General features: G+C 42.1%; 1 protein-coding gene across 3 annotated transcripts in view; it reads right to left on the bottom strand.

The window, feature by feature from the left end:
• Nucleotides 1-1108: 1108 nt before the first annotated feature.
• The window catches only part of SLC22A2 (solute carrier family 22 member 2), a 30462-nt gene continuing 19759 nt past the window's right edge, over nt 1109-11811 (bottom strand). The window contains exons 7-11 of one of the 3 annotated variants that reach the window (XM_070602842.1): nt 10498-10712; nt 9555-9663; nt 8890-9002; nt 5767-5866; nt 1109-1546 (exon numbers count right to left, since the gene is read on the bottom strand). In XM_070602842.1, the coding sequence (XP_070458943.1) occupies nt 1480-1546; nt 5767-5866; nt 8890-9002; nt 9555-9663; nt 10498-10712 (604 nt within the window). In that variant the 3' untranslated portion in view covers nt 1109-1479. The remainder of the gene's footprint in view (nt 1547-5766; nt 5867-8889; nt 9003-9554; nt 9664-10497; nt 10713-11811) is intronic. The other 2 variants (XM_070602843.1, XM_070602844.1) reach the window with 2 other exon arrangements.

Raw genomic sequence — 11811 nt, 5'->3', positions numbered from 1 at the left:
GCCCAGGGTTGGCCGGTTCGGATGCCGGGTGTGGACATTGCACCGTTTGTCAAGCCATGCTGTGGTAGGCATCCCATATATAAAGTAGAGGAAGATGGGCATAGATGTTAGCTCAGGGCCAGTCTTCCTCAGCAAAAAAGAGGAGGACTGGCAGTAGTTAGCTCGGGGCTAATCTTCCTCAAAAAAAAAAAAAAAAAAAGAAAGAAATGTATTGTTCTTTCAGAGAGCTGGAAGAAAATTAATGATGAATATATAGAAAGCAGAGCAACGAGAACCACAGTTCAGGAAAAATGGAATGTGAAAGGAATCATGTATACTATCATAGTATATGATATATGATATATATATCATAGTATATGATCATAGTATACTATGTGGCTCGGCTGTTAATAATAGTTCCACAGCCATACTAAGGTGAATGTTGACTATTTGATTTAGTAAAAATTGTATGAAGCAAAGTTTGTAGAGAAGAAAGAAGTTGTGTGTTGCGATGAGGGGTGACGTGAAGAGAGCTATATGTTCATCTTTTATATTAAAAAGTCAACAGGTAATATTCAAAACTAAAAAAATCAAGATATGTCAATATAAAGCAAGTTATTTAGATACAATAAATCTCAGGGGAAAAAACAGCAAAAAAGTTTGAAAATTATTTCTGAGGAGTTAGTAGAGGAGAAATGGGGCAAGGAACTTTTGTTTTTCATTATAGGTCGTTATTTAGCTTTAAAAAAATCTACTTACTACATTACTTTGGTAAAATATCAATATAATTTTTTAAATCCACAAATTTAGAGAAATTTTTACCAGATGGAAGCATTATCATCTATCGTTTAATAATGCCAAGTTTAACATTGCTCTTTATCAAACACTTCTCAAGATCTCTTGTAGAGAGCACACATTTGTGCTTATCCATCATCTAAATAGAGATGACAGTGATTACTCCTTTGTACTCCTGATTCTTTTATTTTAAATTCCCTTAAAGTCTAACCCAGATAATAATCAATGTATTTTAAAGTTTCTTCACATGTAACACTGAAAGGCCTATTTAAAATTCTTGACTTACATTCTGGACAACTTGATATTGCTTTGGATGTTATTTCTTGAAGAAAACTTTATTGTTTTTCACAATCTTTTTTATTTTATTTCCCTGGCCCACAATTCCCCTATATGTTTTGGTTTCACATAATTGTGGAGAAAGAAACAAAATAAAGAAATACAACAATTTAAAAAAATTCCCAGCAAATTAATGGTTGTTGTCCGGGAATGCCGGGAATGGAGTGAGCTGGAGTGGCATGGCAGGATCTGGTCCATGGGTAGATTTTAATGCAGTTGTACAACAAGCTCCATTTGGCCATAGATCTAGGTTAATAGGATTCAAAGGGAAGTAAGTTTGAATTGTATGTGCTTTGTGAGGAGTGGAGAAATCTCTGATTCTGGCCTCAGACCATCAAAGGAAGACCATAGCAGCAATGAGGGCTCTTCTTAGTTTAGGGGAATGTCTAATTTCTTGACTTCAAGGTAAATCCTCTTTTCTTTCTTTTTTCTTGGTCTGCAATAATAAAATAAAAATGGAAAGAAATCATGAGGAGGCTGGAAAGCAAAATAAAATGGATAATAAATAAATGGAACAACAAATGAGTGTAAGCCTTGTTCAGCATCAGGCTTGCAGTGCATTCTGGGTGGGGAGTCTCGAAAAGAAAATGGACAGAGGTTGGTGAATAAGTAATGTGGATGGAGTGGTTCTTGAAACTCTCTCCTAGGAGTGAGGCTGGCTTAAGCTGCTTATTTAAGGTGTTCCACCCTTCTCTGTAATAGAGAATGCAGGAAATGTCTAAATTTAATCCTACATCAGTTAAAAATGATGATTGCAAGATCTAGACACTGTTATCTTCAATTCTGCAAATAGAACTTTAGAAATTATTTTTACCAAAATTTATTTACTTTTCAACAGTTGGGCAAGTGAAAAATCAACTCAAAAATTCAATCGTATTGCAAGTTTTCTCCATCATCTTGTTTTTATGAATATAAGATACTCATTAGAGAAATGATGCTTTCTTCACTTTGTGGTTCCCAGCCAAGTCCTCTTGACATGCTCCTGTTGAGAGTAATATTGAAATCTGGTGTGGGGCTACTCCTGGGTCCCCCAGCTCTTCACAGAATTCTCCCCACCTGGAGGTGTTTAGTCCTGCCTCAGTTTCTAGACCAGTCTGAGACTGGGAGAGCAGCAGAAGCTCACCCAAATTGCCCAGTGGTGATGGAGTCCTCGCAGACTCCAGACGTAGGCGCTCAAGCAAATCTGAGCTCACAGGGTCTCTCCGCCAACAACAACAAGAGTAACAGCAACAGCAACAGCAACAATGGCAACAATAACAACAGTAGCAGCAGCAACAATGGCAACAGCAACAATGGCAACAATAACAACCGTAGCACCAGCAGCAACAATGGCAACAGCAACAATGGCAACAGTAACAACAGTAGCAGCAGCAACAATGGCAACAGCAACAATGGCAACAATAACAATCGTAGCAGCAGCAGCAACAACAGCAACAAGAGCAGCAATAACAGCAGCAACAGCGGCCGCCGCAGCAGCCATGGCAGACACGTTGACAAAACGCAGCCCTGCCCTGGGCCCCTCACCTCCATCATCCCACCGTGAACCCAGCCCTGTGAGGTGGGATGCATGCATGGGCCCTGGACTCTTCCTCCCAGGACTAGAACCTTGGCTTGGTGACCTACTGGCCGTGTGACTTTGGACAAGTCCTTTAATCTCTCTTGCCTCAGTCTTTTTCAGTTGTCAAACAGAGGGAATCATAACACCTGCTCCATCAGGCTGCTGCAAGGATCAAATGAGGGAATCCACGAGAAGGGCTTGGCAAGCACTGGTTGGAAGCTCTTAGTGAACGGTAGCTATTGTAGCCCCCATTTTACAGACAAGGAAACAGGCTGAGGAGGTGGACATTAGTAAGTCCAAGGCTATCTTTGTAAGTAGGCTGGGCTCAGGGCCCTTAGGAGCTGAATGACTTGGTTCGGGGGGGACTCCTGCCCTACCCTATTCTTGCCGCCTCTCCCTCAGTGTCTGGACACTCCACCTGGGTCAGCTCTCCCGAATGAGCCATCCTGCCTGCCTGACCCCAGGTGCCAATTGGGGTCTGCCTTCCTGCGCCCAGACACCTCCTCCTTATGGGGGCTGCCCGTCCTCATCTTTCTCTGCAGGTGGACCCTTGGCCCAGCTCTGCCTCAGCCCTCAGCTTCCCACACTCTCTTTCTGCAATTTCCCAAGCTTTATAGATCTGTATTCAGTCTTTGAAAGGTGAACTGGGTTACATTATACCAAAAAAAGAAAAGTGCAAATCTTCATAGAAGTATTTGCAGATCCCATGAATAGAAAGAATATAGAATAACAACAGCAATAATCTTTTAAATATCTCTTTAGCCTACTTTGAACCAGCCTGATGAAAATAAAAAACACATAGGAATACCGGTGCATGTATATATCAGCTAGCTGCACTTCCCTATCTCAAAACCATTCAGAACACACTTTAAAATCTGATTTCCAATCAATCGTCCAGGTACACATTTTCCTGTTTTATAGAACAGCTATGGAAACTTCGATGAATAACAGTGGTTATTGGACATTTACAAAGTGCCAGGCACTTTACGTGCATCATCTCATTTAATCATTGCAAAAATCCAATGGGTAGGAACTGTTGTCCCCATTTATAGATGAGGAAACCGAGCCTTAGACGAACTCAGGCCACAGCACGTATTACTGCCTTCTTGACACTGGAGCGGGCTGGGGAAAGCCTGGAGAAATCTCAATTTGGGATGCTGTCGAAGGAACCCAGCCTTTATGCCACAACTATTTGGTGAGCACCTGCTCCGGGTGTGCCAGAGACCGTGCTAAGCTCTAGAGATATGACAGTAAATGGGATGCAGTCTCTGTCCTCAAGCGGAGGCACTTGTGTGCACAGGAAGCTGCGTTGAGACAGAGGTACAGCGGGGGTGGTTGGTCTGGATCAAGGATCTCAGACTCAGATATCTACATGTGCCAGGCAGATAATATAAGCGCTCTCGGCATGAGATAATAAAGAAGAGTGAGACTGTCCTAGTCGAGGCGGCATGCCCTTGAAAGAGCTGAGCCATCACTCCATTCCCACAAATTGTCAACAAGAGGAAAGGTGTGCTCAGTGTTACCAAATCCTCTAATTTTTTTTTAGCAGATCCTGGAAATCCAGTTTCCGTGGAATTTCCCACTTTAAAAAATATCGTGTGAGCCAAGCAAAGTTCTTCAGAACCTGGTGTCCTGCGGGCTGCCAGTGTGTGACCTCTGGCTGGATTCAAGACTTCTTCCAACTCTGAGCTTCAAGTTCTAGGTAAAACTCAGACCACTGCAACCTTCTTGCAGCAACATGTGTCCAAGTACGGAATATGTTAAATGTGAAGGTTTTGTAGAATGGATAAAATTCAGTTCAGTTCATGGCACCAACGGGCCAAAAATGGAGAATGGATAAAATAAATAAAAATATCTAAGCATACTCTAGAAACAAACTTGTGGGGAGTGTCATTTCTGTTTCTGTTTATTTAGATTTTTGTCAGTTTACTTTTTGAATAGGTTCCTATAGTTCAAAATTCAGAAAGTACAAAAAGCTATGCCTTAAAAAATCTCCCGCCCACCTCAATCCCATAGCCACCCAATTTCATAGACAACCAATGTTATGGTTCTTGCATATTCTTCCAGAGATACAAGTAAATATGTATATATATTTATATGCATATTTTGCTCTTCATACACAAATGGTAGAATATATTCTTTTCTATATTTTGCTTTTTTTCATTAATAATATATCTTAGACAATTCTCCTTATCTACGTATATAAAGCTGCGTCATTCTTTTAATGGCTGTATGGTATTGTATTGAATGATACACCACAGTTTATATAACTGGTCTTCCAATCGATGGCCGTTTCGGTTGTTTCCAATCTTTTGTTGCATAAAAAATTGTTTTAATGAACAATCCAGTACCTATGTCATGTTGCACATGTCAATTCCTCAAAGTGTGGAATTTCTAGGTAAAAGGATATGCACATTTGTAATTTCGATACTATTGTCTTATTGCCCATCATAGAGGTTTCCAATTTGGACTCCTACCAGCAGTGTATGACACTGTCTGTTCCCCACATTCTTTCCCAACATGATATGTTACCAAGCTGTTGGATCTTTGACAACTCAAGTTGATATTATGAAGTGTTAATTTGCACTTCTCTTATTATGAAGGATGTAGAGTAAATTTTTGAGCTGTTTTTCTTTTCTTTTCTCTGAATTATCTGTTCAAGTCATTTGCCCACGTTTTCTATTGGGTGATTGATGTTATGGATTTGTTAGAACTCTTTATATATTGGAGAAATAAGCCCTTGTTGAGGAATAAATCTCTTTCCTAAATTTGTTATTTTTCTTTAGCTTATGGTAGTTTTTCAATGCAGAATTTTAAATTCTTTTGAAGATAAACTCATTGATTTTTTTTTATTGGCCCTAGATTTTTCGTCCTATTCACAAAGGCCCTCCCCATGATGAAAGCATAAAGGAGCTCTCCTATAGGATGTTCGTTATTTCGTTGTTTCTTTTTCTGTACTTTTAAGTCTTTGATTTAGTTTGAACTGATCTCAATGTATGGTGTGAGGTATGGAGTCAACCCATCTTTCTTTCCAAGTGGCTACAGAGTTGTCCCAAAACATGTATCGAAGAGTTCATTTGGGAATTTCAGCTCCCTACCTCTGCATGTTTTCAGCTTCTTCAATGGTCTCGGGCAAAGTCCTCCCTTTGGTCTCTGGTAGAAGCAACACCAGTCCTCCAGCCATCAGGCCAACCACGGCTGAAAGCCCAACAATGCAAATCACAGTGAGAACTGAGACATGCACCTTCTATAATTAGAGCTCCTCTTAGCTCTTTTTTAAAAACAATTTTGCTGATTTCCTATACTTATAGATTCCTTTGTCAACTCTGACTGCCCTATTCTCCATCATAAATACTTTGCTGACTCCAAACTCAGTTGGATGGCAATTCCTTATAGGGAAATGAAATACTTAACATTTTGAGTCTAGGTTATTCTAGGCTAGAGGACACTGCTGCGGTATCAAGACGCTTTGGCATTAGAAAATAACTCTGAAAAAAAATCAGCTCTAAGAAAAGGAAGAAAATAACCCTGTCAGTATAAAGCACTTAGTAAAGAAAATCAGTCAGAAGCTTGGATCATTACTAGCAAATAAAAAGTAATAAACATGTATTACTGCATAACAGCATTAGAACAGCATTAAAAAGCAAAGCCAGGCCTTTTAGTTCTAATTCAGGTGTTCAATAAATTCCTCTTGTTTCTTTTTCTTTGTCTCCAGCTATAATCTTTTGCATATCCTGGGGGTAATAGTAAACATTATGGTGTTTTTGTTTCTTTAAACTCCCATTGAAGTTTTGGGATCTTAAGACTACGTTTTCATACATTTTTTATAATAGAATGCACAAGTGGGATGTGGGTCCTTCACTAGTTTTGGGGTTTCAAAAAACTGCACGCTGGACTCCATTTTTCTTTCCATCCTTAAAAAATGGCAGGAAAGAGGCCACAGGGCGCTGGACGTCGCTCTGGGCACCTGGGTTCCAGTTTTGACCTCTCCTTCCTAGTCTTAAAGCCCTGGGAATTTCTGCAATCTCCTGGATACTCCAGACTCTCCTACATAAAGTGGGGTGATATATCCACCTTGCAGGCTTGTCCTGAGGCTGAAATGAATTCATGTTTCTGAAGCGCTTAGAATGCTGCGTGCCACATGGTATGACCTAATAGCCAGTCTCTCAAAATCTCCCCGAACCTCTCAAGACTCACTTGGCTGCAACCCATGCAAACAATAAACACATTCAGCTGGCTTCGATTCTCTGAACTGAGTGAATTATGAAGAGAAGATAATAGATGCATCAAATTCTCATCCATTTAGCATTTTATATTTGCAAAAGTAAGCCTAACTAACCAAGATATTCCTTATCGATTTTTCCAGTACTATTTCAACCAGGATTTCCCAACATGTGCGTTTATTGATTTTCAGGCTTCTAGATCACTGTTTCTGGCTATGTCAAGACCACAACCAGCTCATCATTATCGTGTGGGAAATGAAAGGGAAAGAAGTTAAAATGCAAAACTATTCGTTTTGCTTCCTGCTAGCTACTCAGATTAAGGGTTGGCAAGGCAAGAAGATGGAAGTCCTAGAAAAAATAAAGATGGGACTTCTCTTCAAGTTTATTTTAAATGTTGAATGTAGTTAAAACCCTTTATCTTTTCTGGGAAAGGCAAGGCATGACGGAGGGTCAACAACGGCTCCTCTGGCCTGGAAGTTGCACTGCTTTGTGAAATAATACTTAGAGAAACAAGTCTGTTCCAAACCCAGAAATGTCCCACTGACCCATTGCTCACCCACTGCCCGCCTAAGGGAGTGGCCGCGATTGCGGCATCTCCAACTTCCTCCTGGGAAGGAAGGAGTCTCAAGGGTATGAAGACACTTCCCCAAGATGGAAAGGGATCTCTGGAGACAGGTCCCTCAACCAGTGTTTGGGGAGGAAGGAATCTGGGGCACGTATGTCCCATAAGCAGTGCCAGCCACCCTGTGGCCAAATCATGGTTATCTCGGGATAAAGAACTTGTGTCATATCAATTTTGGCCATCTTGCTGTTACTAAGTCAGAATGTGGAGGAATTCGTTGGGTCTGTTTTGAGGGAGAGTTCTATCAATGGTTTGGGACTTTTGCTGGCAGATGTACAGCAGTGGAAAATTTTCCCCCTCACAAATCCCTTGAGAAGAAGAAACGAGCAGAGTTACGTGTGGGTGGCAACGCACAGCATTAAGAGAAAAGTAATGGGCGTGCTCCCCTGGTGTGCATCTCAGAGGGTCTTGTCCTGCCTCTCCCAAATTAAGTGAGTGCTGTGTACCCACGGGGAAAAGCGCTACATTTTTGTCAAATTAAAAGTGGCTCAGAATGGGTCTTAAAAGAGGTTGAAATGGGTGCATTGAGGCGTTGCAGCCGACATGAGAAGGTGAATGCTGTGTGTGTGTCTGGAGACCTGTCTGTGTGGACACGTAGAAGGAGAGGATCTGTCCCATGGTCTACAGCTGTGGGAGGAGGCCATGGAGGTTGAATGAATGGAAGTGCCCAGCATTCCCTGTCACCTCTCAAAGTCTATGACTTGTGTTCAACATATGCCTCTGTGTCCTAATTGTTCATAAATAGACTTGTCCCTGTCCCCTTCTATCCTGCAGGCTGGTCAGGTGTGGGGAGGGCTCTGCATTGGCACGTTCCTGCCTGCCCCAACTCCACGGGCAGTGTCAGAAGGGAAGTGTTGTGCCAATGCTCCTCAAATCTAATCTAATCTGAGGAAGTGGTTGCCAACACCAACACAAGGGTTCCATTATGCTGGTGCATTTTCTTCATCTCGGTCTTTCTCTCCCCTGGGTTTTGAAATTGCCCTTTGCAAAATTTTAACCACCTTTCTTTGAAGTAATCAAGTAAATGATTTGTATTTTTCCACATCTGGGCATAGAGGAGGCAGAGAGAGCACTCTTTGACAAGGAGACTCAAGGAGGGGTGGAAATCAGTGAAGACAGAGGGGCCTTCTTCAGAAAGTTCCTTCCATCTCACTCTTTCTTGACTTTGTACCTCTAAGGGCATGAATTTCCCGTACTAGAGTATTAGAAGCTACTAATGGCATTACGAATATGAGTCTTATTCCCACTAATAGTAGTACTAATTGCTAATCATATTGACTAGTTGCTAACAGTCATGACACTTATTTTGAGGCACAAAAATGGAGGTCTCTAGAGAATCAGGTTTTCATTCAAAGACCTCTCTGAGGATTTCTTACCAAAGACCACCAGTGGGAGCTCTTGCCAGATGCTGGTGAGTCGATAGACCAGGAACGGTGTGATGATGCCACCAACGTCACACATGGAGGAGCAGACCAGGACACCAAGATTCCTGGAGTGCAGGAAGCTGATTAAACTTTTCAACTTATCCCAGTACAGGCATTATCTCCCACCTCGCCCCCAAATAAATACTTCCCTAACTCATTAGAATGCCTGCGAACTAGAAAAATTGTTCATGTCATCTTCAATGCGCACAAACGCTAAATGGTGCATGATTCCATTCACGCTCTCTTGTACTTGTTTTGCGTTAGCTTTCTTGAAGATTTTTAATCGACGGGGGGGTGATTTTTACTTTTCACCTTCACCACCTGTCTTCCTTGTGCTGTTTCTATGGTCTTGTTTTGCACTGTTCCCCGTCACTCTCTCCTGTGGCTATTTGGTAATCCCTCTCTTGCGATTCAATATCTTCTGTTCTCACCACACAGTTTCTGTATTTTAAAGCCTGTAAGCGTGAGGTGTGAACCGGCTACTGCCTTGAAACGTTCTCATCTTCTCTTACCCTGTGTTTTGAAGATGAAGGTGCCTGTTGTTGGCACCAGTGGTAGTTCTAGCCAGTAAGCAAATGTCGCAACCGCCCTCTTTGTGCTGAGGAAAACATGCTCACCGGATGAATGTGGGGTACAGTTCCGCATTGACCAGGCAAACCATTTCATAGGCCATTGTAATCCCCATTCTGCCCAAGCATGCGACTGTAACTTTTAGCCATTGCAGATCTGAGGGGAAAAAACACACCACTTACACACACTGCACTCTACCCCTGGTCTTCAAACAGTGCTCCAGAGGGGGCTTTGCAAGGGGAAAGGCCATGTTCCAGAATGGGACAAGAACACAAAATGGATTCTTCTATAGACTCAAGACAACGTCAGCAAATTCTCCATGTCTGTTTGTTTTAACTTTAGATACAATTCTAATACTATCTTAACTTTAGACGTCAGTCATTAACGACAACAGATTTATACCAGTTTCTGAAGCTGGGCCAACTATAGTCTACAGAGGTCACCTGAAAGAAACAGCAAAGTACGGGCACATTCTGAATGATTGCTAAAAACTGAAGGATTCAAACGCAGGCCCATTCTGTCACACAGGTTTTTGCTCTCCTTCATTGAGAAAGCATTTGAAAAGGAAAGAAAGGAACGGAATAATTGTTTGCTCATGGCATTTACTTAAGCTTTCTCATTTATTCTGCAGGATGATGTGGGGAGGTCAAGGGAGTTGCCTAAATAATATCTGGAACATGCTGGAATAAGACTTTAATCCTGGGTTTGCTCTAGCCCAAAGCCCATGCAGTCTGCTCTGGCCCAGCTTGATGGCCTGTAGCGTGGGTCTTCATAGCCTCCCTCATTGTATTACAGCAGGCAACCATTGGGTGTCATTGCTCTTAAAGGCAGGGTGGCCATCTGGGTTTGCTTGGGAAAGTCCTAGAGATTGTATTCACTCTTTCCAAATTGACTTGGATGATAAATTACCTATTCTTCCTATCAAAGGGCTGTGACACTCTCTCTTCTCAGGGCCTTGGAAGACAAGACCCAGCTTGGCCTGAAACTTACCAGCAGGGATAAAAACCGAGGCTAGACACGCTACTCCTGCCACTACATTTGACGCAGCCCAGGGATAACGGCGTCCGATGCGGTCAATGGTGAGGATGATGATGAAGGCGGCAGGGAATTCAACCAGGGCAGAGTAGAAGAAATCCAGGTAGATGTTGCTTCCTGCAAGGCCCATGTGCATGATGAGGCCCTGGTAGAGAACAGAGCTCGTGAACCTGAGCAAAGAGGAGAGCTCAGGTCAAGCCAAGCATCAAAAGCAAGTTGCCAAAAGGAAGAGGCCTCTGGAAAAATAAGAGTGGATTGTAAGTGACCTTTCTTTGCCATCTTCTTATTGCTCGTCCCTCCATTTCATTGCTTTTACGCTATCTGACCCACTGCCATGTCTGGCTGTGACCCCAGAACCAGGAAAGGGGAAGAAATGAGGATAGCGTTCCCTGGCCAAATTGAAAGGTAAGAAAAAGTGTCTCACTAGAGTGATTTATTTAGTAAAATGATCTCAGGTTATTAGTGGTTGTTAAGTATTTCTCTCTGTATGGTCTTCTAATGCAGTTTGGATCAAAAAGGTTGACTGTTTAATTCAGATTTTAGGAAACCAGAAGACCAAACGGTACAGCCTCCCTTCTGGATGATTTATCTTCTGACCTGATACAAACAGTATTTTGATGATGTTTCTAGTTTTGTGGACTAAAAGTCTTCATTGTCTGTAATGGAAAACATGAAGATCATTGGCAAGAGTCACAATTGTCAGAAAAGGAAAGAAGGATGATGAGGCCAAATTTCACTGGTGCATTTTACGTACAATATGGTGAATGTCGCTAAATTAATTCCTGACGAGCTTTACATTTGTCAGTGATGATAAATCTTTGTTTGGCTGATGTGAGTTGTCCCAGTGCTGCACACTGCGAGGAAAGCGTGTTGAGCAAAAGATGGTTTGGTGTAGAGTGAATGGCTCAATGCTCTGAGAGCAACCTGTAGGCAGTGGAGACCGTCAGGCTTAAGTTACCGGATTGTGGAGCCAGTGGATTATTCTTGGGGTTCATTCTTATTTGGAAGTTTATTTATTCATTTTAAATATCTTATTTTTTATTTTTCATTCTTTTCCCCAAAGCCCCCCAGTACATAGTAGTATATTTTAGTTGTGGGTCCTTTTAGCTGTGCTATGTGGGACGCAACCTCAGCATGGCTTGATGGGCGGTGCTAGGTCCGCGCCCAGGACTCAAACTGGTGAAATCCTGGGCCGCCAAAGCAGAGAGCACGAACTTAACCACTCGGCCACGGGGCCGGCCCCCTGGAAGTTTATTTTTTTTCTCCAGT

The sequence above is a fragment of the Equus przewalskii genome, chromosome 32 (genome assembly GCF_037783145.1).
Source record: "Equus przewalskii isolate Varuska chromosome 32, EquPr2, whole genome shotgun sequence".
NCBI classification, from domain to species: Eukaryota; Metazoa; Chordata; class Mammalia; order Perissodactyla; family Equidae; genus Equus; species Equus przewalskii.
Note: the sequence above shows the minus strand (reverse complement) of the source record. Positions and strands in the feature narration are given on the sequence as shown.